The sequence below is a fragment of the Salvelinus namaycush genome, chromosome 33, assembly GCF_016432855.1.
Source record: "Salvelinus namaycush isolate Seneca chromosome 33, SaNama_1.0, whole genome shotgun sequence".
NCBI classification, from domain to species: Eukaryota; Metazoa; Chordata; class Actinopteri; order Salmoniformes; family Salmonidae; genus Salvelinus; species Salvelinus namaycush.
The window spans coordinates 31,740,262-31,767,905 of NC_052339.1; the positions used below are offsets into that span (position 1 = coordinate 31,740,262).

The 27,644-nt window shown below is 41.2% G+C and overlaps 1 protein-coding gene across 6 annotated transcripts in view; it reads right to left on the reverse strand.

Moving 5' to 3' along the window:
- Window positions 1–27,058, reverse strand: part of LOC120027612 (solute carrier family 12 member 7-like) — a 118,910-nt gene extending 91,852 nt beyond the window's left edge. For 5 of the 6 annotated variants that reach the window (XR_005473330.1, XM_038972605.1, XM_038972604.1 and 2 more), the window contains exon 1: window positions 26,785–27,058. Coding sequence is in view for 4 of the 6 variants with exons in the window: in XM_038972605.1 (XP_038828533.1) it covers window positions 26,785–26,911 (127 nt within the window). In the remaining 2 variants the exon portion in view is untranslated. The remainder of the gene's footprint in view (window positions 1–26,784) is intronic. The other variant, XM_038972608.1, reaches the window with a different exon arrangement.
- Window positions 27,059–27,644: the final 586 nt, after the last annotated feature.

A 27,644-nucleotide genomic window follows, 5' to 3' on the forward strand; every position in this document is an offset into this window, starting at 1 on the left:
TGGTTAGAGTGTAGAGGTGGCAGGTAGCCTAGTGGTTAGAGTGTAGAGGTGGCAGGTAGCCTAGTGGTTAGAGTGTAGAGGTGGCAGGTAGCCTAGTGGTTAGAGTGTAGAGGTGGCAGGTAGCCTAGTGGTTAGAGTGTAGAGGTGGCAGGTAGCCTAGTGGTTAGAGTGTAGAGGTGGCAGGGAGCCTAGTGGTTAGAGTGTAGAGGTGGCAGGGAGCCTAATGGTTAGAGTGTAGAGGTGGCAGGTAGCCTAGTGGTTAGAGCATTGGATTTGTAACATCGAATCCCCGAGCTGACAAGGTAAGAATCTGTCGTTCTGCCCTTGTACAAGGCAGTTAACCCACTGTTTCTAGGCTGTCATTGTTAATAAGAATTTGTTCTTAACTGACTTGCCTAGTTAAATAAAGGTAAAATAAATGTAAAAAAAAAAATCTTAATCCCAATATGCTGGTTAACTTTGCTATTATGCACATAGCAACATGGGGAAAGGTGCCAATTCTTCAGCACACTTATGTTTCAGAACCGCGGACAGCGACCGTCTCCAACGCAGGAGAATGCACATTTGTTATAAAATATTATATTTATTAGTGTTGCACCCTGATTTTTACATAATATAACTGATAAGGGAATGTATATGCTTAAAAAGGTAATGACTAAACAATTCCACCCTGAAACGTAATTATGACATTATGTAACAGATATAATGAATAATTAGACAAACGTATCTATTAGTAATCATTCGATTCTGTAACATGTATAATGAATTAGAAAACTTCAGTCTAATAAGGTTTGGTCGAGACAAGTAGAAATGTGTGTGTGTGTGTGACTAAGAAGATATCGAGAACAATTAAACTGTGTATGGTCTGACCTGGCTAGAACTCGGAGAAACTTACGATAGGACAGGGAGTCCTTTCAACGTTCCTCTAATCTCGGGGGAATGGAACTGCTAGCTTGGTAGTGATAAAACAGTGTTGAGAACCATGGGGAAGGATACAACCCACCTACTGTTCGTGTGTATGTATGTGTGTAGGCTATCTACTGTTTGTGTGGAGGTATGTGCGTAAGTAGGGAGTGAGTTATAAAATGGATGTCTTTGTATTGTGGACTTTAGAACGTTCTCGTGAATAAACTGTGCGAACCTTTTGCATAAGATGAGTCTTTGCCTAATTATTATTAAACTCGGGGTCTTACAAACCTCGGGGATTGGTCAAAGCTTATTGATTAGTTAGTTATTATCATTGGGATTGAACATTCTCGTGACAATAACCATATACAATTTCAGTATCACATGTCTTAGAGTGATGGACTGTACCATCCCGTGGCCTCTGTAATGGATTAGACCATTGAGACAGGTGAGAATCAGACAGGTGTCTTGTGCACCATAAAAAAAAGTGACTGCACGACTAAAGAAATCAACAGCCTATCGACCAAACAATCGACCAGTCAACTAAATGGGGTCAGGCCTATAAATTTGTATTTATTTAACTAGGCAAGTCAGTTAAGAACAAATTCTTATTTACAATGAAGGCCTGGGAACAGTGGGTTAATTGCCTTGTTCAGGGGCAGAACGACAGATTTTTACCTTGTCAGCTCGGTGATTCGATCTTGCAACCTTTCGGTTACTGGCCCAACGCTCTAACCACTAGGCTACCTACCGCCTCTACAATCTAACCACTAGGCTACCTACCGCCTCGACACTCTAACCACTAGGCTACCTACCGCCTCGACACGCTAACCACTAGGCTACCTACCGCCTCGACACTCTAACCACTAGGTTACCTACCGCCTCGACACTCTAACCACTAGGTTACCTACCGCCTCGACACTCTAACCACTAGGCTACCTACCGCCTCGACACTCTAACCACTAGGCTACCTACCGCCTCGACACTCTAACCACTAGGCTACCTACCGCGTCGACACTCTAACCACTAGGCTACCTACCGCCTCGACACTCTAACCACTAGGCTACCTACCGCCTCGACACTCTAACCACTAGGCTACCTACTGCCTCTACACTCTAACCACTAGGCTACCTACCGCCTCTACACTCTAACCACTAGGCTACCTACCGCCCCTACACTCTAACCACTAGGCTACCTACCGCCCCAAATGTCCCCTCTAAAAGTGGCCTTTGATAAACTAGCTACATTTTGTCATTGGAGCAAAGCTGAGGAGAGTTTGATTGCCAGCCTTAAGCATAGGTTGTGCTGCATTCTGACTAAAATGTAAAGCCAAGTCCTAAGAGAGTCTAAAGAGGGATACAGTCCAGTCTCTAAACGGATACTATGGTGACTAGAGAGGATGGGAACAAGACTCAATGAGGTTCAGACAGGTCTACAGTGACTAGAGGGGATGGGAGCTAGGCTCACTGAGGCTCAGTCAGGTCTACGGTGACTAGAGGGGATGGGAGCTAGGCTCACTGAGGCTCAGTCAGGTCTACGGTGACTAGAGGGGATGGGAGCTAGGCTCACTGAGGCTCAGTCAGGTCTACGGTGACTAGAGGGGATGGGAGCTAGGCTCACTGAGGCTCAGTCAGGTCTACGGTGACTAGAGGGGATGGGAGCTAGGCTCACTGAGGCTCAGACAGGTCTACAGTGACTAGAGGGGATGGGAGCTAGGCTCACTGAGGCTCAGTCAGGTCTACGGTGACTAGAGGGGATGGGAGCTAGGCTCACTGAGGCTCAGTCAGGTCTACGGTGACTAGAGGGGATGGGAGCTAGGCTCACTGAGGCTCAGTCAGGTCTACGGTGACTAGAGGGGATGGGAGCTAGGCTCACTGAGGCTCAGTCAGGTCTACGGTGACTAGAGGGGATGGGAGCTAGGCTCACTGAGGCTCAGTCAGGTCTACTGTGACTAGAGGGGATGGGAGCTAGGCTCACTGAGGCTCAGTCAGGTCTACGGTGACTAGAGGGGATGGGAGCTAGGCTCACTGAGGCTCAGTCAGGTCTACGGTGACTAGAGGGGATGGGAGCTAGGCTCACTGAGGCTCAGTCAGGTCTACGGTGACTAGAGGGGATGGGAGCTAGGCTCACTGAGGCTCAGTCAGGTCTACGGTGACTAGAGGGGATGGGAGCTAGGCTCACTGAGGCTCAGTCAGGTCTACGGTGACTAGAGGGGATGGGAGCTAGGCTCACTGAGGCTCAGTCAGGTCTACGGTGACTAGAGGGGATGGGAGCTAGGCTCACTGAGGCTCAGTCAGGTCTACGGTGACTAGAGGGGATGGGAGCTAGGCTCACTGAGGCTCAATCAGGTTTGTTGTAGTCCGTGTAGCCATAAGCTTTTAAGACCTTCACGTAAACATCATCGTTGTCCATTACGTAACAGGGTGGATGGGGAAGCTTGTGTGTGTGTGTGTGTGTGTGTGTGTGTGTGTGTGTGTGTGAGAGAGAGAAACAGCAGCTTCTACTATAAACTAGCTACATAGGCTACTGCATCATCCCACAACTCTTGTTCGTAATGTTAACATGGTGATGCACCTGAATGGATCCTAGGCAGTAGGAATTGTCTCAAGGCAGTTTTATTAGTCCGTCTGTTTTCGTACCTCTCTGTCAGAGAGAGATATTCATTTAACCAGAACACTTTCAACAGACAGTACCAATCATCACAAGTCAGGTAGAATAGAAAGCACTCCTTTTCTGATCAGCCCCAATTCTGGCAAAGAGGAGAATGTCTATTGGTTTGTTTGGCCTAATGGTCCTCTCTTCTCTGCTCACATACGGTGCATTTGGAAAGAATTCAGACCCCTTCAACTTTTCCACATTTACAGCCTTATTCTAAAATGGATTCAACATTTGTTTTTCCTCATTAACCTACACACAATACCACATAATTACAAGGCAAAAACACGTTTTTAGAAATGTTAGCAAAATTATAAAAAGCTGAAATATGACATTTACATAAGTATTCAGACCCTTTACTCAGTACTTTGTTGAAGCACCTTTGGCAGCGATTACAGCCTCGAGTCTTATTAGGTATAACGCTACAAGCTTGCACTGTAGGTAATTCTGGCCCACACTGTTGCTATAGTTTCCTCTTAGAGAAGTACTCATGTACTGACTTGGCTTTGATTCACTTTTTTTGTGGCGTTCTGATGTGAAAAAAATGCTACCGTGGAACACATTGTACAGAACATTGCAGGATTTTATTTTCATTTGTTAAATTAAAAATACTGTTTTATTAATATCACAAGAGATGTTATCTTTTGTCACACACTGTACTTACAAATCTCACACACATTCACAGCAATAAAGTAATAAATCAATAAAATGGTCCAACTTTACCAACATTATTTTTAAGTCATGGCTGACTAGGAAAAAATAAGACAGAAATGAATGCCTGCAACCTCAACTGACCTTTATGGCTCTGTTTTAACAAACCTAACGCAATGCTAAATCTAAGGGCTGGCGGTAGTGCTAAAGGTTCAGGTGTGTCAGAAATATTTTTGCTATTTTCACATCCAGAATTGTGGGCGCAGTAGCTGGCAGTGGCACGGAGGGGCTGGGTTTTGATGAAAACAGGTTGAAGGTGTGTCAAGGCCTCACTGGCCAATCAGAATGTGCTCCATTGCTAAATATGGGGTTGCTTCAAGTTGTGTATTTATGGTCTTTTATGTATTGCTTTGTCATCAACTCCAATTCGAATCTTAGTCCGTTGAAGCCTAGTTCGTTAAATAGCCTGCTAAACTATAGCATTCACCACTGATATAGGGACTAGGCCTACTGTAACTTACAGTTGGGACATGGACGTGCCGAACGTAGTCAATAAGCAAGATTAAATTCACTAGGCTATTGATAAGGCCTAAAAAGACAATGTATTATTCAAATAAATTCAGAATAAAAATGAAACAACTTGTTTTAAATAGGCTAAACAAACAAAATAAAAAAATGCAATGTCTAAATACAGTTACAGGCCATTTAGACTACGACGGGTTTTACGCACATCCAAACTTTCCACAGGAGCTGGACAAAGACCCAATATAAAAAGAAAGGGTGACTGTCCACTCTCCAATATACTCATATTAATTGAATATGATCTCTGTGGTTATACTGCTTCCAAATGTAATATTTTATAAACATCATGGAACCATCTTACAGATCATAGTTGCCCTTCTCCAGAAATAGCAGATGAAATTGTGTTGCATTCGAGCCCAGAAACACACATTCTAAACTCACGGACGGTGATTATTTCTAACAAGTTTGTTGTTTAATCAAATTAAAACGAAAAACAAAATCAGTTATTTTTTTTTAAAACAACATTTTGAAATAGTATTGGATCAGAAGCGCGCAATCATAAATCTCATATCTCCTTCCATAAACATAAGCCAATGTGTGCACACGTAGACCTAAGAGCTTTTCGGCAGGAGGCATGGATGTTTGTCCTAGCCATTGAAGATATTTAATAAAACTATTATATGGTAATCCTACAATAGGCCTAGTTATAACAAACATGTAGCCAATCTAAATTTTATTGGCTTCAACATGAAAATATATATTTGTCTACACACATTGCATTCGCATTTTGAAAATGCACTGCATTTTGGCAATTAGGTCCAACAGATGAATGAAAAACGATAAGCAGCCTAATGTTATAACTTGATGTTTCTAAAGAGACTTCCCCACAGTCACTAAAACCTTTCATTCAATGGACATCGCACATATAGGTCTAATGAGTCCACACGAGTTGCATAGACAAATATAATATGGAATGTCTGTTGACTGTTTGGCTGCTAGTAATATTTTAATAATTGGTTATAGGCTACCGATTAGGTTACTGTTTGCCTCCTCCGGTAAAAATATATGCCATAACCAATCCCTTAGTAAGCAATGACTGAAATTGTGAAAAGAAATAAGTAAAACGGTTGTGACATGTTGCATTTTGTGGGAATAGGTTCCTTAAACATACAAAAAAAAATCCTTGGTACAGTCACAGTCATCACATGATAAAATCATATTTTCTATTTCAATAGCTTAGAGATTTAACATGAACTCAGAGTGTTAAGGGAGGAATTGACACATTGCTACAGTACATCCTTCATTCTAAATAGATTGTAATAAGAGTATTTGACTGAAGAAGAAAGTCCAGGCTTCTCCAGAGGGTGTCACTGTTAGATAGGTTGGAGATGTTAACAAGTAACGATTTTCACAAACACACACTTTTTAATTAGAGATCCTCCTTTTGCGTGATAGCGAGGAAAAGTATGATCGCACCATCTATCACAAAACAATACTTTTTGGCCACGGTTGCCCACTCAATAAGAACAAAGTCCACTTCCTAACCGTAGTTGCCAAAGCTATGAACAGGGAATTGATCAGCTCAAGTAGGAACCAGGTGTTTTCCAGTTGCCTATTTATAAATGCCAGAAGCCATGGTTATGTTTAGCAGCCAAATAATAAACGTAGGAAAACAAGCTGCAGGCTGACCACTTTAATAACTGACGCAACGGATGGCGTGAATCAGCTAATGTACCAGGAGTCTAATGGACGCTCCTCTCTAAGAGACACACTATATATACAAAAGTATGTGGACACGCCTTCAAATTAGTGGATGCGGCTTTTTCCGCCATAGCCCTTGCTGACAGGTGTATAGAATCGAGAACACAGCCATGCAATCTCCTTAGACAAACAATGGCAGCAGAATGTCCCGTACTGAAGAGCTCAGTGATTTTCAACGTGGCACAGTCATAGGATGCCTCCTTTCCAACAAGTCAGTTTGTCAAATTTTTCCCTGCTAGAGCTGCCCCGGTCAACTGTAAGTGCTGTTATTGTGAAGTGGAAACGTCTACGAGCAACAATGGCTCAGCCGGGAAGTGGTAGGCCACACAAGCTCACAGAACAGGATCGCCAAGGGCTGAAACGGGTAGCGCGTAAAAATCACTTGTTCTCGGTTGCAACACTCACTACTGAGTTCCAAACTGCCTCTGGAAGAAACGTCAACACAATAACTGTTCGTCTGTAAAATGGGTGTCCATGGCCGAGCAGCCGCACACAAGCCTAAGATCACCATGCGCAATGCCAAGCATTGGCTGGAGTGGTGTAAAGTTCACCGCCATTGGACTCAGTGGAAACGCGTTCTCTAGAGTGATGAATCACGCTTCACCATCTTACAATTCGATGGATGAATCTGGGTTTGGCGAATGCCATGAGGACGCTACCTGCCCCAATGCAAACTGTAAAGTTTGGTGGATAAGGAATAATGGTCTGGGGCTGTTTTTCATGGTTTGGTCTAGGCCCCTTAGCTCCAGTGAAGGGAAATCTTAACGCTACAGCATACAATGACATTCTACACGATTCTGTGCTTCCAACTTTATGGCAAGTTAGGGGAAGACCCTTTCCTGTTTCAGCATGACAATGCCCCCGTGCACAACGCGAGGTCCATACAGAAATGGTTTGTGGAGATTGGTGTGGAAGAGCTTGACTGGCCTGTACAGAGCACTGACCTTAACCTCATCGAACACTTTCGTGATGAATTGGAACGCCGACTGTGAGCCAGGCTTAATCGCCCAACATTAGTGCCCGACCTCACTAATGCTCATGGCTGAATGGAAGCAAGTCCCCGCACCAATGTTCCAACATCTAGTGCAAAGCCTTCCCAGAAGAGTGGAGGCTGTTAGAGCAGCAAAAGGGCAGACAAACTCCATATTAATGCCTATGATTTTGGAATGAGCCGTTCGACGAGCAGGTGTCCACATACTTTTGGTCATGCAGTGTATAAACTGGGTAAACTAAGGCAACAAGACTTGGATACTGTTTAATCTTCATTTGGTTGCTTTATCCACATTCAGTGGAACATATTAGATGTCAAAACTACTACCTAACGCCTTACAACACTTCCAAGTTGTCTTGTTTCCCGACTCAAAACTATCTAGTGAGAATTAACTACAGAAGAATGGCAATAATGTCAATCTCACTTAGTGGTGAGAATAATGGCAGGGTGTGTGGTCTGTACTGTCAACGTTATTTAAAAATGCAATTAAAGCCATACACACTTTAATTAAATAGAAAAACAACAACATGAGATGTTCTGAGTCCACAGCAATGCTTAAACCACATCAGGAGACCACTTTTGAGGTCTGGAAAAAATCTAAGAAATGTATATTTTTGTGTGTCGTTATCTTTTAGTTGAAGTGAGCACCAGCCAGAGACCGTTGTTTTGTTCTCATGAGTTTGCAAAACAAACTGGATTGATGGCTAATAGTAGTTAACCTTCTCAATGAAATGTTATCATTAGTATCATGGCTACACAGAGTATAGACATACGAGTGCACCGCCAAGCACACAGATTGGTGTGTCCCGTGTTGGTTTTCAAAAAGTTGCAGGAAAACACGAATCACTGATGCATTTTGATTGACTTGAGCAAATGAATGAATTTTATAATAAGTTCAAGCAGTGTGGACAAACATATCAAATAAAAACTAGACACAAAAGAGAGATAATAAATCTAAGCAGAAAGACAAGCTACTGGGGATGTAGAACTGATGGACAGTAGGTACTTCTTTATTGTTTTTTTTTAACAATGACGTGGACAGCTTGGCAATGTCAGGCAGGAGTGAGATCATAGGGCCTATGTAGGTAATTCAGAATTGGTTGTTCTTTTTTTTTTTTTTTTTCTGGGGGGTGGATCAGCTTAATATTGCGGAAAGAATGTTGCTTCCAATGTAATTGTCTGCATCATTTCCAATCCCCCATATTTTTTTGGGTAAATATATATATCCATTCACGTATGCATACATATACACATATATACATACACATACCTACATAGACATACATACTTTTTTTAAAGAGTATACCTTTATTATTATTCCCCGCAAACCCTACCACCGATCCCCCAATTGGAGTAAACTGATAAACATTTCTGTTTTTACCTTCAATTTATACATCTTATACACATTTTACAGACACAGTCTACTTTATAATAGTTCTCTTGTTTGTTCTTAGTCCTTCCTCTATTTCTGTTGTCCATCCAGTTTGATTTCCACTTGTAACTGTGCTATTTCACAATAGCTCCGCACCTATACACATTTCACAGATCCCGTATGCCCTACATTGTTTATCTTGTTATTAGTCCCACCCTTCAGCTCCACTCAACCTTTCCCATCTATCTTCCAACATCATCCATTTCGGATTTTTATTTGCCATATATTTTTCAACTGTGCTGTGATGCTTCACAAAAGATTTGAATCTTCCTATTCTCATAGCTTCCACGGATTGTAAATTCAAAATAAACATTTTTGCTAAAATAATTATTATATTATTGATTGATTGACTATGGCTTTTCAAATCCCCCAGTATTGCTATCTGTAGCGTTAGTTCTACGCAAATGTTGCAATTCTTCAACCATTCCTGGACCTGTGACCAAAAACGAGCTACATGCGGACAATACCAAAATAAATGGTCTAATGACTCTGCCTCCTCACAGCAGAATCTACAGAGCTGGGAAGATTGTATCCCCCATATATATAACATTCTATTAGTTGCAAGAATTTTGTACAATAATTTAAATTGAAAAATTCGAAGTTTTGAATCCGGCGTTGTTTTGCGTATCAATTCATAAACCATGTGCCATGGAATGGGTACATCGAAAATCTCTTCCCAACTATTTTGCAATTTATATGGCACAGCTGTAAGTTTTTTGGTCCTTAAATGAAATTGGTATATGTTTTTATTTATCACACTTTTCTTTAACCATTTATGTTCTTTAATATAAGGCCGACATACAAGTTCCTTACTTTTATCCCCTTCCACCTGCCTCTTCCATTTTTGTGGTAATGCTGCAATTAATTGGTTGTAATTTTGGGTAGAGCAGACATTTCCATATGTCTGTGTTAGCTGCATGTGTGACATTACTCCACCAGTCCTATTTATGATATCATTCACAAAAATTATACCTTTTTTAAACATTTCTTCGATAAATACATTTTTTTTATCAATTACTATATTTGAATTTAACCACAAGATTTGTTGTACTATTTGTTCCGTCCTTTCAGGTGGATTAAACTGAAATTGCAACCAACTTTCTAAGGCTTGTTTAAAAAATAAAGATATTTTGGAGATTATTTCCTTTTCAAGCAACCGAAAGTGAGCAGGTGTAATCTGAATAAAGGGAAAAAGGCCCTTCTTGAACATAGGATGAGACATTCGTACCAATCTACTAGAGAACCAGTTTGGATTTAAGTATAACTTTTGTATGACTGATGCCTTTAGTGAGAGGTCTAATGCTTTAATATTTAATAATTTCTGCCCTCCGAATTCATATTCGTTATATAAATAGGCCCTTTTAATTTTATCTGGCTTGCCGTTCCAAATAAAATTGAATATTTTTTGTTCATATAATTTAAAAAGCAGGTCACTAGGTGTAGGCAAAACCATAAGCAAATAGGTAAACTGTGATATGATTAAAGAGTTAATCAGGGTGATTTTCCCACAAATAGACAGGTATTTTCCTTTCCATGGTAGCAAGATCTTATCTATTTTTGCTAACTTTCTATAAAAATTTATTGGAGTGAGATCATTTCTTTCTTTTGGGATTTGTATACCGAGTATGTCCACATCACCGTCAGACCATTTAATTGGTAAACTACATGGCAATGTAAAATGTGTATTTTTTAGTGATCCAATACGTAATATGGTACATTTATCATAATTTGGTTTTAATCCAGAGAGGATAGCAAATGTATCTAGATCCTCTAAGAGGCCGTGGAGAGATTCTAGTTGTGGTTTTAAAAGAAAACATGAATCATCAGCGTACAATGACACCTTAGTTTTTAGGCCCTGGATTTCTAATCCCTTAATATTAATGTTTGATCTAATTTTAACAGCTAACATTTCGATGGCAATAATAAATAGATATGCCGATAGTGGACAACCTTGTTTTACTCCTCTAGATAGTTTAAAACTTTCTGAGATGTAGCCATTATTTACTATTTTACACCTAGGGTTACTATACATAATTTTTACCCATTTTATAAGAGATTCCCCAAAATTGAAATATTCTAGGCATTTATATATAAACTCCAGTCGTACTTTATCAAAAGCCTTTTCAAAATCAGCTATGAAAACCAGGCCTGGTGTCCCCGATATTTCATAGTGTTCTATTGTTTCCAGTACTTGCCTTATATTATCTCCAATGTATCGTCCATGTAAAAAACCTGTCTGATTAGGATGAATAATATCTGACAAAACTTTTTTTATTCTATGCGCCAAGCATTTTGCTAGGATTTTTGCATCACAACACTGAAGTGTAAGAGGTCTCCAATTTTTTAAATGGACTGGATCTTTATATATACCACTTGGGTCCTGTTTCAGTAATAATGATATCACACCTTCTTGTTGCGTGTCTGATAATCTATCATTTATATAGGAGTGGTTAAAACAAGCTAATAATGGTCCTTTGAGTATATCAAAAAAATGTTTGTATACTTCCACTGGTATGCCATCCAGTCCTGGAGTTTTCCCATCCTTAAAGGCCCCAATTGCATCAAGTAGTTCCTCCTCTGTAATTAGGCCTTCACATGAGTCTTTCTGTACAGATGTTAATTTTACATTATTATTAGGGAAAAAATCCATACAATTAGTTTCAGTTAGTGGAGATGGAGGAGCCTGAAACGAAAATATATTCTTAAAGTACTTTACTTCCTCTTTCAAAATATCATTTGGTGAATCATGCGTGACTCCATCATTTGTAACAAGTTTTAATACGTTTTTTTTGGTAGCATTTCTATATTGAAGATTGAAAAAGAATTTGGTGCATTTTTCCCCATATTCCATCCAGTTCGCTTTATTTTTATAATATATTACACTGGATCTTTCTTGAATAAGTTCCTCCATTTCTTTTTGTTTTTCCTCTAACTTATTCTGTGCCTCTATGGTACCGTTTTTATTGTTATCTAACTGTACTGTTAGTCCTTCAATTTCCTTTGTTAATATGGACTCTTTTGATCGAAATTGCTTTTGTTTTATAGATGAGTACTGAATTGCATGGCCTCTAAAGGCACACTTAAAAGTGTCCCATACAATATGGGGATCTGCTGTACCTATGTTATGTCTAAAAAAGTCAGTTATAAATTCTTCTGTCCTAGTTCTAAACAATTTATCATCTAGTAGGCTTTGATTAAATTTCCAATATCCTCGCCCACGTGGAAATTCTGTAAGAGTAATATATATGCCAATTATGTGATGGTCCGACCGCATTCTGTCCCCTATCAAACACTTTTTAACTTTTGGTGCCAGAGAGAATGATATAAGAAAGTTGTCAAGGCGACTAGCTTGATTAAGCCTCCGCCATGTATATCTCACTAGGTCAGGGTATTTAAGTCTCCATATATCCACTACTTCCAATATATCCATGACATTCCTGATTTCCTTAAGTGCCTGAGGGTGATAGTTTGTAGTGTGATTTCCTTTCCGGTCCATAGAGGTATTTAAGACCGTATTAAAATCTCCCACTATAATAATAGAGTCTAGTGTTGCTTGTAGAGTTGATACATTCTTATATATATTGTCAAAGAAGCTTGGATCATCATTATTCGGACCGTATAGGTTAATAAGCCATATATGTTTATTGTCCAATAACATATTTAAAATAATCCATCTACCTTGAGGATCTGTTTGGACAAGTTGCACATTTGGATCAAAGTTATTATTAATTAAAACCATCACCCCTTTTGAATTTCTTTGCCCATGGGAGAAATATATTTCGCCCCCCCAGTTCTTTTCCCACAAAACTTCATCTAAAACTGTCGAATGGGTTTCCTGTAAACAGTAGATATTATAATCCTTCTCTTTTAGCCAGGTAAATACTGATCGTCTTTTCTTATTATCTGCTAAGCCATTACAATTGTAACTGGCTATACTTATTTCACCACTTACCATAATGAGACACACCTTTCAATTATTTTTATCAAAATATATGTTTGTAAACGTCCTATTAAAAAGTAACATAATGATTTAGTTTCTATATAGTTGTACCATGACATTTGCATCTCCACTAAGCAAACCTCCAATTGGTCCCCACTATTCCACCCGCCAAAAGCCCCCATCTCGAGTTGGGTTGTCATCCCAATGCCCGGCAGACCACCCCCGACCCCCCGCATCGCACAGCCCCGGACCGACTGGGATCCATCCTTCGAAAAGTGCACACAGCGCCATCCACCGAACCGAAGCAGATCCATTGCCAAATGCATTTCCATCGCCCTCACCTCGATTTTTATTACATATTGCTGTGAATCATCTTCTATAGTCCCTAACATCTTTTACTTCTTCCTTCGCAACAGTTGTGGGATACACACATACACCCACACACATTCAGCCCTTACCCCCACACAACCATAAGCTCACCCTCTCAACAATTGCACCATCCCAGAGCCCAACTCAAGATGGGTCATGATTTACAAATGTACTTGCAGTTGCAGCTGCATGAGAAGGCCTGCAAGACCGCGCAAAAAATGAGCATAAATGTAGAGATTTATTTACCATTGTCACATCCTAGATGATGGAGGTCAAATGTACACCTTCTTCCTGAAACACCCACAATACGGTCATCCATTTTGACCATGTTCCCAAGCATCTCCATGCAGTCCGATTGGTTTCGTGCCACCAGGGCCACAATAATATACCCCCTCTCTGAATGTCCGAGTGTGACCCCCTCCCCATGGGTTACTGCAGCTAGTGTTGCCAGCACTGCCACTGCCTGGGTGGGGGCACCCCACCGGAATCCCCACCGGCTAGGTACAAGGTCGTCAAGGTTCTCATTAGCAGCTTTGAGAATTTCCTTGTTTATTATGCTCTCCCTTTAGGGGGCTTTGGCTTTGCAGGACCAACCCTGCCAAGCAGGCTCAGAATCTTGAGGGGGCAGTGCTGCTCTTGGTCCCTGACCTCATTTTGGCTGCATACAGACCGCTTACAGCATGCACATAAAACAGTTAGGGACTTCTCCTTAGTATCTGGGCCATTCATGTGGGTGTCTAGGGTATAGGGCCATGGACCGTACCATTAAAATAGGATAATAAATAATTAGATATAATTTATTTTAAAAATGTAGTTCCCCATGATAGGACAATAAATAAATAAGACGTATAATTCATTATAAAAGTATATCCATCATCTGAACAACATTGAAAGCCCTCTCATACCCGGCCCACAGCAATACACTGGCTCTGGGATATGCAACTATTTCATTACTCACTCACTCAACTTTCCAAACATAACAAATAAAAATAAACACACGCCACACCATCCACACATACTGTGCCTTCTGTTTACTTAGTTTTTATCTTCACTATGTAGAAATAGTGCTTGTGTTCAATTAGTTATATGTGAAGATTTATAGAAAAGCTATATTTTGTATTGTATTGTTACAATCAGTAACCGGGCTTGAATTGTGTTTATTTTCCTCATCTATGAGAACTTTGTAATTTTTAAAATAACCATGGAGTAATCTTTGTGTCTCTGAACAACTGGTTATCAATATATAGTTTATCAACGACGAGAGCTACTCGTTTCGCTTTTAATCTATTTTCTTTGAAAATTGGATACAGAACTTTGCGCCGTTCTGCAATTTCTTTCGGAAACTGATCATTCATGCCAATTTTGGTCCCAGCAAGTCTTTTACCCAGGCTTTTAACCATTATTTTATCTTTAAATGAAGCAAATTTGGCAACGATTGGGCGTTCGTACCTCTGCCCTCTCTGTCCGAGGCGGTGTACACGTTCAAGTTGGATCTTATCGATAACTTCGCGTGGAATCTGAAGCGCTGCAAAAAGGAACTCTCTAACTACAGATTCAGGAACCTCTCCTTCTTTCTCTTGGATACCTGTAAGTACCAAATTCTCTCTCATGGATCTAGTTTGTATGTCCAGTAAGCATTCCTTCAGAACGTTGTTCTCCTTTTTAAATTCATTCATTTCGGTTTCAATCTTATTGACTGTCCCTTTTAGCGCGTGTGTTTCCTTCTCCAAAGCCGCAGCTTTTTCATCACTCATCTCTAGGCTTGCCTTCAACTCTTTTATATCTTTACTAACTAATTCAAGTATACCCAGTTTGTCATTTATTGATTTTAACAGAATTGGTTGTTCTTAAATTTGGGTGACGTTTCTTGTTGAGTAGTTATGGAATTCATATGTGGCGGTGAAATAGTTTTTGAAGAAAGAGGGTACTAAGTGATTTAAAGAGTAAATAATTAATTTGATAAATAATTATTCAGGACTTTTTTTAAAGTGGTGCTGAAAGGTCTCTAAAACCTCCCTGACCAAGGCCCTTCTCCCCAGATGTTCAGTTTGGCTGGACGGCCAGTTCTAGGAAGTCTTGGTGATTCCAAACGTTTTCCATTTAATAATGATGGAGGGCACTGGGTTCTTGGGGACCTTCAATGCTGCAGAATTGTTTTGGTACCGTTTCCCCAGATCTGTGCCTCAACACAATTCTGTCTCGGAACTCGAAGGACGATTCCTTCAATCTCATGGCTTGGTTTTTGCTGGTACTAAGATGGCGCCGGAGCAGAAGGCAGACGTTTTACGAGCCCCGAACCGATTGTGTGTTTTTGTTTGTTTATCTGCCTTGTTAGTAACTTATTTTTTTACTCATTTTGTACATAATGTTGCCGCTACCGTCTCTTATGACCGAAAATAACTTCTAGACATCAGGACTGCGATTTCTCACCACGGACTAGCAGAATCCTTTTTCTTCTTTCACGACTCTGACGAGCCCGAGGCGGAGAATATACGGCTCCCTCGGGAACAGGCCCCGACTCCCGTGATCTGCGTGAAGAGGAGGGCGGAGAAAGAGAGACCGGAGAGCAGGCTGCCTTCTGAGAATTCGGAGGCGATCGATCAATTGGTTTCTTGGGCTCAGTGCTAGTAAATGATGCTCAACCTGTCTTCATCATAAGGGAGGTTTCTGAGTCAAAGGTGGACAAGGTGATTATCTCACTAAAGAACTCTAAAGCCAAAGATGTGTTTGGGATGGACTCTACCTTTCTTAAAAACTACAAAGAGTCACTCATTGGCCCCATTATTAAGGTCACCAACACATCTATTGGTCTCGGGGTGTTTCCAAGCGTATGGAAGTCGGCCATAATAACGGCTATCTTTAAATCAGGCGACCCTGCTGACGTGAGTAACTACAGGCCCATTAGTATACTACCTGTGGTGTCAAAGGTTGTTGAAAAGTGTGTAGCAGAACAACTGATTGCCCACCTCAACAACAGCCCCTTCACATTACATTCCATGCAGTTTGGCTTCAGAGCGAAAAACTCCACAGAAACGGCCAACTGCTTTCTTCTGGAAAATGTGAAGTCCAAGATGGACAAAGGGGGCGTTGTTGGGGCTGTGTTTCTGGACCTAAGGAAGGCTTTTGATACTGTTAACCATGAGATTCTCATCACAAAATTGTCCAAGTTCAACTTTTCCCCCGATGCCTTGAGATGGATGAAATCATACCTTGAAGGCAGAACTCAGTGTGTCAGAGTGAGCAATGAGCTGTCGCCCACTCTTAGCTATGATGTGGGTGTGCCCCAAGGGTCAATACTGGGGCCCCTCCTGTTCAGCCTGTACATTAATGATCTGCCTTCTGTCTGTACTGGGTCTGAAGTTCAAATGTATGCAGATGATGCAGTGATATATGTGCATGCAAAGAGCAAACAACAAGCTGCACAAGAACTCACTACTGTAATGGTCCAGGTTACAAAGTGGCTCAGTGACTCGTGTTTGCATCTCAATGTGAAAAAAACTGTTTGCATGTTCTTCACAAAGAGGGCAACAGATGCTACTGAGCCAGATGTCTATGTGTCAGGGGAGAAGCTCCAGGTGGTATCTGATTTTAAGTACCTTGGCATCATACTTGATTCCAACCTCTCTTTTAAAAAGCATGTGAAAAAGGTAATTCAAATAACCAAATTCAACCTAGCTAATTTCCGATTTATACGAAATTGTTTGACTACAGAGGTAGCAAAACTGTACTTCAAATCTATGATACTCCCCCACTTAACATACTGCTTGACTAGTTGGGCCCAAGCTTGCTGTACAACAGTAAGACCTATTCAGTCTGTCTACAAACAGGCTCTCAAAGTGCTTGATAGGAAGCCCAATAGCCATCATCACTGTCACATCCTCAGAAAGCATGAGCTCCTGAGTTGGGAAAATCTTGTGCAATACACCGATGCATGTCTTGTATTCAAGATCCTAAATGGCTTGGCTCCCCCTCCACTCAGTATTTTTGTTAAACAGAAAACCCAAACATATGGCAGCAGATCCACAAGGTCTGCCATGAGAGGTGACTGTGTAGTTCCCCTAAGGAAAAGCACCTTTAGTAAATCCGCTTTTTCTGTGAGAGCTTCCCATGTCTGGAATACACTGCCATCAGACACACATAACTGCACCACATATCACACTTTCACAAAATGCTTGAAGACATGGCTAAAGGTCAATCAGATTTGTGAACATGGTCCCTAGCTGTGTGTTGCCGCTTTCCATGTCTGTTGTCTGTAACTTGTGAGGTGTGGAAACACTTTGTTGCTTTTATGAATTTTGTCTTGCTGCTTTTTGTTCTATGTTGCTCTGTCTGTATGCTACGTCTTGCTTGTCCTATGTTGCTATGTCTGTATGCTATGTCTTGTTCTATGTTGCTATTGTCTATATTGTAATTGTTTTTAATAACCTGCCCAGGGACTGCGGTTGAAAATTAGCCGGCTGGCTAAAACCGGCACTTTTACTGAAACGTTGATTAATGTGCACTGTCCCTGTAAAAATAAACTCAACTAAAAAAAAAAATTAAAAAAATTCTTTGGACAATAAAATCGACGAGTTACGGGGAAGATTAAACTACCAACGGGACATCAAAAACTAACATCTGATGCTTCATGGAGTTGTGGCTGAACGACAACAATATCAACATACAGCTGGCTGGTTATACGATGTACCGGCAGGATAGAACAGCGGCGTCTGGTAAGACATGGGGCGGCAGACTATGTCTTTTTGTAAATAACAGCTGGTGCACTATACCTAAGGAAGTCGCGAGCCATTGCTCGCCTGAGGTAGAGTATCTCATGATAAGCTGTAGACCACACTATCTACCTAGAGAGTTCTCATCTGTATTCTTCATAGCTGTTTACATACCACCTCAGTCATAGGTTGGCACTAAGATAGCACTGAATGAGCTGCATTCCGCCATAATGTTACGCTCGCTGTCCTCAAACTCCCTGTCATAAATGAACCAAGGTGCAGCGTTGTAGGCGTACATTATCTTTATTAAATTAAATGTTCCACCAAAAAAAAACAATAAACAACTCAACGAACGTAAAGCTAGGAGTGCAACAATCTGCAACACAAAAGACAAGATCCCACAACAGAAAGTGGGAAAAGGGCTGCCTAAGTATGATTCCCAATCAGAGACAACGATAGACAGCTGCCTCTGATTGGGAACCATACTCAGCCAAAAACAAAGAAATAGACAACATAGAATGACCATCCCAAATCACACCCTGACCTAACCAAATAGAGAAATAAAACGGCTCTCTAAGGTCAGTGCGTGACACATAAGCAAACAAGAAAATGGTCACCCAGAGGTGGTGCTCCTATTAGCCGGGGACTTTAATGCAGGGAAACTTAAATCCGTTTTTACCAAATTTCTATCAGCATGTTAAATGCGCAACCAGAGGGAAAATAACTCTGAACTAGAGGTCGACCGATTAATCGGAATGGCCGATTAATTAGGGCCGATTTCAAGTTTTCATAACAATCGGTGATCTGCATTTTTGGACACCGATCATAGCCGATTACATTGCACTCCACGAGGAGACTGCGTGGCAGGCTGACTACCTGTTATGCGAGTGCAGCAAGGAGCCAAGGTAAGGTGCTAGCTAGCATTAAACTTATCTTATAAAAAATTATCTTAACATAATCACTAGTTAACTACACATGGTTGATGATATTATTAGTTTATCTAGCTTGTCCTGCGTTACATATAATCGATGCGGTGCCTGTTAATTTATCATTAAATCATAGCCTACGTCACCAAACGGTTATTTAACAAGCGCATTCACGAAAAAAGTGCCTTTCTTAAAAACAATACACAAGTATATATTTTTAAACCTGCATATTTAGTTAATATTGCCTGCTAACATGAATTTCTTTTAACTAGGGAAATTGTGTCACCTCTCTTGCGTTGTGTGCAACAGAGTCAGGGTATATGCAGCAGTTTGGGCCGCCTGGCTCGTTGCGAACTGTGAAGACTATTTCTTCCTAACAAAGAAAGCCAACTTCGCCAAACGGGGGATGATTTAACAAAAGCGCATTTGCAAAAAAAGCACAATCGTTGCACGAATGTATCTAACCATAAAAATCAATGTCAATCAATGTGCGCGCTAATAGCGTTTCAAACGTCACTCGCTCTGAGACTTGGAGTAGTTGTTCCCCTTGCTCTGCAAGGGCCGCGGCTTTTGTGGAGCGATGGGTAACGATGCTTCGAGGGTGGCTGTTTTCGATGTGTTCCTGGTTCGAGCCCAGGTAGGGGCGAGGAGAGGGACGGAAGCTATACTGTTACACTGGCAATACTATAGTGCCTATAAGAACATCCAATAGTATATGAAATACAAATGGTAATCGAGAGAAATAGTCCTATAATTCCTATAATAACCTCAACCTAAAACTTCTTACCTGATAATATTGAAGATTCATGTTAAAAGGAAACACCAGCTTTCATATGTTCTGAGCAAGGAACTTAAACTTTTTTACATGGCACATATTGCACTTTTACTTTATTTTTGCATTATTTAAACCAAATTGAACAGCTTTCATTATTTATTTGAGGCTAAATTGATTTGATTGATGTATTATATTAAGTTAAAATAAAAGTGTTCATGCAGTATTGTTGTAATTGCCATTATTACGAATAAAATAAATAAACATTTTAATGCCATTAATCGGTATAGGCTTTTTTTGGTCCTCCAATAAATCGGTATCGGCATCGAAAAATCATAAAATCGGTCGACCTCTACTCTGAACCACCTATACTTCACACAGAGACGCATACAAAGCTCTCCCTCGCCATCCATTTGGCAAATCTGACAATAATTCCATCCTCCTGATTCCTGCTTACAAGCAAAAATGAAAGCAGGAAGCACCAGCGACTAGATCAATAAAAGAGTGGTCAGATGAAGCAGATGCTAAGCTACAGAATCAATGGAAACAGGATGCACCTGAGCTCAATTTCGAGTCTCATAGCAACAGGTCTGAATACTTATGTAAATAAGGCATCTTTGTTTTCTATTTTTAATACATTTGGTAACATTTTTTTTTAAATGTTTTTGCTTTATCATTGTGGGGTATTGATGAGGGATAGATTGATGAGGGAAATCAATTTAATCAATTTTAGAATAATAACAAATATGGAAAAAGGGATACTTTCCGAATGCACTGTAGGACAAACACTTCAACCTTATTCCTTACAATACATTTTTTGACCCTCTTCTTGCCAATTATGAATGTTTTATTCAATGTGTTTCTATGGGCTATAGTAGTAAAGGCCAAATTCAATATTTTATAGATGTATTTTTTTATACCTAAAAGGGGTCCTACATTTTTTTTCTTCATAAAATGGCTAAATTATCCATGGCATGACCATCTTAAAACAATTCCATATATCAGCTTAGTACACAGGAAATACAAATCACTGATGCATTCTGTTCATGTCTTATGACAAACTTAGGAAAATAAATACTTTGTTACATTTAGTTGATTCGCTAATAAGATCAACGCAGGTTTTTATATTGTTGAATTATGCTGTAATGCCTAGATTCCATGAGGGACCTAATTATCATATTATTGGTTCTATGTAGGCATTATAATAACAGTTCTATGCAGGCCTTGTGACATAACTTCTATGTAGGCCTTATGATAACAATTCTATGCAGGCCTTATGACATAACTTCTATGTAGTCCTTATAATAACAGTTCTATGCAGGCCATATGACATAACACTGCCATACTGTGTTCGATCTTGTCTAGCCATCGTGTCTCAAGAGGAGCACAATGGAAATAAGTCCCAGACTTTAATGTGTGTTATCCTCCATGATTTTATTCATGTGCACGTATGGCTTTTTAAAGTTTTATGTGTGCTTGATTTTTTTTAAAGGTCGAATTAATAAACTAAACTAAACACTTCTACGTAGGCTATATGTGTGGCCTTTGACATGGTAATAACAATTCTATGTAGGCTCTATGTGGGCCTTATGACATAATAACAGTTCTATGTAGGCCTTATGACAGAGGGTTCAAGTGTTATCAAATATAGATGCTCTGTCCATGAAACAAAGGCTATTGTTGAATATTTTCTCCTCAGGGCAGGTTGGTACTGAGCCGTTGCCTGAGGAAATAGCATGGAAACCAACTTGTGTTAGGCAATACTGTGCCTATGTGAGGGCTGAGGGGGGGAACACACAGGGTGCTTATCAGTGGTGCCACATTGCGGGTCAAGCACCCAGGAGAGGGGCTGTGTGGGGAGGGTTCATAGGACTTGGAAACAGGACGTGTGATTGGAGGAGGTCAATGTAGCTCCGACTCGTCCCAGGCTCTCAACCAATCCGTTTAACCGCTTTTATTTGACCAACTAGGCTTTTTACAAACACACCAGTGATACAGAGCCTGTCAATTAAATGAGTGTGAAAACACGAGTGCTGCTGGTGTGTGGGCGAAGGCTTGAGGGTGGGCTGCCATTACTCAGAGAACATAGATTCCCAGAGAGACTCTTCATTCACAACCGGCTCACACAACCGGCATCCTGTGCAGTGCAAACGCTTCCCCTGAGGCAAAGGAGTGAAAGAGGCCATGCTACTCTTTTGACATGTGACTCCATTCTCCCTCCAACTGTAAACATTCCCAATGAACACATTAGATTACACAATCCTCAGTCCAGGACAGGCGCTCAGAGGAACAACTCGGCTGAACCGTCTTCGGAATTCCAGAGATGTGTGCGCGCGTGTTTAGAAAACGAATCGTGCTCCATGACTCCCAATGGGCGTGGCATGACTTGGAGACACAGTTGGCCTACACTGTCTGTGGAGTTGGGCTGTACTGCAATGGAACCTGCCTCAGAATACACCTTGGACCTGCTGTTGGAGCAAGCTGACCTCGGTACACAGTTCAGTAAAAACAACTAAGCGTTGAGCAACACCGCAGGGCATAGGAGCATGGAGGAATCATGCTGAACTCAGGGAGGTCAGGGTCAATATGGAGGCAGAAGTGATCGTAGTTCCTACATCCATGTTCTGCTTCCTTCACATGAGTTGTTGCAATATGCTCGTGAAGTCATTCTTTTAAATCAGTCGATATACCATGTAATGGTAACGTACATCAGATAACTACTGTATTGTTAAGATTTTCCAGGTTTACAACTAGAATAATCCATAAATGGAGCTGAATCTTATAATTCCTTCTGAATACGTCTGGTAGTATCAAAAGATAACAACAGTCAGGTCATGGCATGTCAGGAATGAAGGGTACGTTAAAAAAAATATTCCTGGACTGGTTCTGCAGGTTTCAAATAGTAAGCACTAGATTGTTCAGCCTGCTCACAGTCTATAACTCACTTCCATTGCCAAAAAGGAGTGTGCGAGTAGTGAAAATACACTTTGTACTACACTGGACTTTAGACACACGGTGTATGTATGAGAGCTAGAGGAAACAGGTCAGAAATACTGAGTATGATCTAGAGAGCTAGAGGAAACAGGTCAGAAATACTGAGTATGATCTAGAGAGCTAGAGGAAACAGGTCAGAAATACTGAGTATGATCTAGAGAGCTAGAGGAAACAGGTCAGAAATACTGAGTATGATCTAGAGAGCTAGAGGAAACAGGTCAGAAATACTGAGTATGATCTAGAGAGCTAGAGGAAACAGGTCAGAAATACTGAGTATGATCTAGAGAGCTAGAGGAAACAGGTCAGAAATACTGAGTATGATCTAGAGAGCTAGAGGAAACAGGTCAGAAATACTGAGTATGATCTAGAGAGCTAGGGGAAACAGATCAGAAATACTGAGTATGATCTAGAGAGCTAGAGGAAACAGGTCAGAAATACTGAGTATGATCTAGAGAGCTAGAGGAAACAGGTCAGAAATACTGAGTATGATCTAGAGAGCTAGAGGAAACAGGTCAGAAATACTGAGTATGATCTAGAGAGCTAGAGGAAACAGGTCAGAAATACTGAGTATGATCTAGAGAGCTAGAGGAAACAGGTCAGAAATACTGAGTATGATCTAGAGAGCTAGAGGAAACAGGTCAGAAATACTGAGTATGATCTAGAGAGCTAGAGGAAACAGGTCAGAAATACTGAGTATGATCTAGAGAGCTAGGGGAAACAGGTCAGAAATACTGAGTATGATCTAGAGAGCTAGAGGAAACAGGTCAGAAATACTGAGTATGATCTAGAGAGCTAGAGGAAACAGGTCAGAAATACTGAGTATGATCTAGAGAGCTAGAGGAAACAGGTCAGAAATACTGAGTATGATCTAGAGAGCTAGAGGAAACAGGTCAGAAATACTGAGTATGATCTAGAGAGCTAGAGGAAACAGGTCAGAAATACTGAGTATGATCTAGAGATCTAGAGGAAACAGGTCAGAAATACTGAGTATGATCTAGAGAGCTAGAGGAAACAGGTCAGAAATACTGAGTATGATCTAGAGAGCTAGAGGAAACAGGTCAGCAATACTGAGTATGATCTAGAGAGCTAGAGGAAACAGGTCAGAAATACTGAGTATGATCTAGAGAGCTAGAGGAAACAGGTCAGAAATACTGAGTATGATCTAGAGAGCTAGAGGAAACAGGTCGGAAATACTGAGTATGATCTAGAGAGCTAGAGGAAACAGGTCGGAAATACTGAGTATGATCTAGAGAGCTATTTGATGCCATCTGCTAATTAACTGGTAACGACCACTGCGCAACTACGAAAGCATGAGAGCTGGTAGAGGTAACGCCGCCACCGCCACTACCACAGCCTGGTTTTAAACAATATAGGACGTGGAGAGAAGAAAAAACAAAAACAGGAAACACATGTCACGTCCCCGGTACAGTGACCAGCTGGCCTGCAGAGACACACAGCAGCAAACTGAACACCTTGATTTAGCTTTATGTACCTTTTGTCTGGTACACAATTTTCAACTGTGTCCATTATAGCCTATTCATGTCAAAGGCCATACACATGCATGGTAAAAAAAAATCAACCAGTTGCAACCTAACGTTGCATTCATCCACCTGCATTGTTTTTCCAAGTCCACTGAGCAAACAGGCCATCAGCACAGATGACTTTTGGTCAATGTGAATTCCAGTTGGACGAACATAAAGAAAAACTCTGCTTCTCATTCAGAAAGAAGCACTAAATTCAGCTAGGCTCAAAATTCAGATTTAATTAAAGTTGTGTACTAAACCACAGGACGCGGAAGGACAGTTTTGTCTAAAAATCAGTTTTTGAAATGTCAACAACCATTTATTATTTTCAAAAGATACCTGTTTATAGAAAGAGCTAAGTCTTTTCCAAGCAAAGGTTGAATGTAACTAGCCCGGCTGTTTAGTTTGGCTGGCTTATGCAATATGCTAAAAGCACGATGGCTTTAGCTTCGTAAACCTTTGAGTGAGATGCTTTGAGTGAGTGCATGCCACATCTGAAATGGTTTACTGCTACCCTGTTATTCAATGTTTGTTTTTTACGCTCAGGAATAATTTGACACAGATGTCAGGTTTTGTTTCGTTCCAGTTGAGGTTTAAATACTCCTAAAGACAGAGGGAAGGCAGATGACAAATGATCTGCAGATACAGACCGACACAGACAAACCGACAGAGACATATAAACCGACAGAGACAGACAAACACCGACAGAGACAGACAAACACCGACAGAGACAGACAAACACCGACAGAGACAGTGACAGACAAACATGAGGAGTTGCTTGCCTTCCCTCCAATATCTGCTGGGTCGTTGAGCACAAAAAAGTCTTGGGGTAAAGACAATAGACACCAAAACAACTTTTATTATTGAACCTTTATTTAACTAGGCAAGTCACTTAAGAACAATTTCTTATTTACAATGACGGCCTACACCGGCCAAACCCGGACGGCGCTGGGCCAATCACGGCCGGTTGTGATACAGCATGGATTCGAACCAGGGTGTCTGTAGTGACACCTCTAGTACTGAGATGCAGTGCCTTAGACCGCTGCACCCAAGGTCATGATTGTCTCAAATGTCCCCATGTTTTTCATCTAACCAAAGTCTAGTATTGTTATTATGGGGAGTTATTCAGTATTATACAAGTACTACAAAGCAGGAAGCAGACCCATTACAGATCACTCTGAGGTGGAATCTCAACTCTCCCCACAGAGAACCAACAGGAAGCCAATAACGTTGACCGTTATCCGACTCTCCCTTTCTTTCTGGCAGTCTCCAAGTAAACAACGTCAATGCATGGGTTTTAAACCCTGCCCGACCCTCTGCGCCACACAGATAGACCCCTGCTAGAGACCTGATATAACCAGCCACCACTCTTCTTCCCAGTCTTGTCAAATCTCACACAGTGGGCGGCCATAATTGCGCGCCGCGGTGGAACCTGTTTGTCCCTCGCCTTGTGAAACAGTGGAAAAACTAAAATAACAGCAACGGTTTGGCACAACAATGGGGGGCTGTGTGGAGTCTGTTAGCACAGACTTGTGGGAAGACTCAGCTAATGACATTCCATTGTTAAGGCTTGTTATTCAGAATTGTCTCTGGTTCACGGGAGAATTGATGATGATTTGCAGTGGTAAGCTGTATTGTAGTGTGTAGCAGCATGCTAACGGAACAGAAAGACACTGGCGTCTCAATTAGAGAAGATGTATCATTATGTGTCTGGATGCTACGGCTAATTATTTCTGACAGTGTGACTGTGGAGAGACTGAGGGAAGGGAGCAATGAGATCAGGAAGTGTGGTAGCAAAACTGTAACAGAAAGAGAGAAAGAGAGGGGGAGGAAGAGAGGAGGGGGCATGTGTGAGAGTCGGGACAAAACAAAAAGCCTGGGAGTATGTGGAAACACTTCTCTAACATGACCCTGTCTACTGTCTCCCATCTTTATTACCTGAGAAACCAACAAAACTAGAGGAAAAAGCTGCTTAACACAAAATGTATAGCCAAAGCAACTGCAACCCTATAATGCCCTGGCCATCATCTTTGTTAGGGTCAAGGAAGTGGGCTGCTTGGACCTTTCCATCACCAACCACCTCCGTCGTGATCAAATACCTGATCTGACAATACACCTGATCTTACAATACACCATGTCCCTTCACTATACACCTGATCTGTTAATACACCTGATCTGTCAATACACTACCACGTCCCTTCACTATACACCTGATCTGTCAATACACTACCACGTCCCTTCACTATACACCTGATCTGTTAATACACCTGATCTGTCAATACACTACCACGTCCCTTCACTATACACCTGATCTGTTAATACACCTGATCTGTCAATACACTACCACGTCCCTTCACTATACACCTGATCTGTCAATACACTACCACGTCCCTTCACTATACACCTGATCTGTCAATACACTACCACGTCCCTTCACTATACACCTGATCTGACAAAACACAGCCAAACCCAAACGACAGAGTCACCTAATGACAAAACAAAACTACAGAGCCATGCTCAGTCGCAACTTAGCAACAGCTACTCCAGCCCACAAGTCATGTCCTCATCTCCTTCGCAGGGCAGAGGGAGTAAGATGTGTGGAGAACGAAAGCCCCAGAATTTCCGCCTCTCACCTGGGAAGGTGGCAGCCTCGTCTTCCTCTCTGAAGACATTGTTGTCATCCACATCATCTTCATCCTCCTCCTCTTCCCGGGACTTCCTGGCATCCTTCACAGGAACCACTGTGAAGTTTGTAGGCATTTTCACACCATGTGCTTATCAGTGTTCTGCCCGTCCCTCACTTATCTCCCCCTCGCTCCTTGTTCTGTTTCTCTCTGTTCTGTTGTCTGCTTTTGTTCCCTGTACCTCCTTCCCTCTCTCGCTCTGTCCCTGTCGGCTCGTGCTCTGCCGTCGGTTCAAGGTTCTCAGTTTTCTCCCCTATCGCTTGGTTACCGTGGGCCCCATGTGACCAGCCCCCCCTCTCCAAATAAGGAAGCACTGAACTGCCCCACCCTTTAGAGGCAGACTCGGCTCGACACACACTAACGTCAGGTTGTGTAGGGTTTTTGACCCATTTCAGACATAAGACCTGTAAAATATATAATGTTTATATGAGCCCCTTTTAAACAGCCCCTTATTGATCACTTTCTTGCAGGTATAGCCCTTTTATACATATCAGTGGGTAACTGACAAATTAGGAGAGGTGGAAGGTGTTGTTAAACCATGGGGGCTGTCTGCATTTCAAATTAGGAGAGGTGGGGAAGGTGTTGTTAAACCATGGGGGCTGTCTGCATTTCAAATTAGGGGAGGTATTAAACAATGGAAGTGTTAATCAATTTGCCTGCAGAGAAGCATTCCCACAGACCTGATAGCTGTATTTTGGTTACAGGGTCTGTGAAAATGCATGAACTAGGTCTTTAGCTTGGTTTTAATTTGCCATGTTTTACCCCCGACCTCTTTCAGACATACATACAAGCAGGTCAAAAGAAGCAGG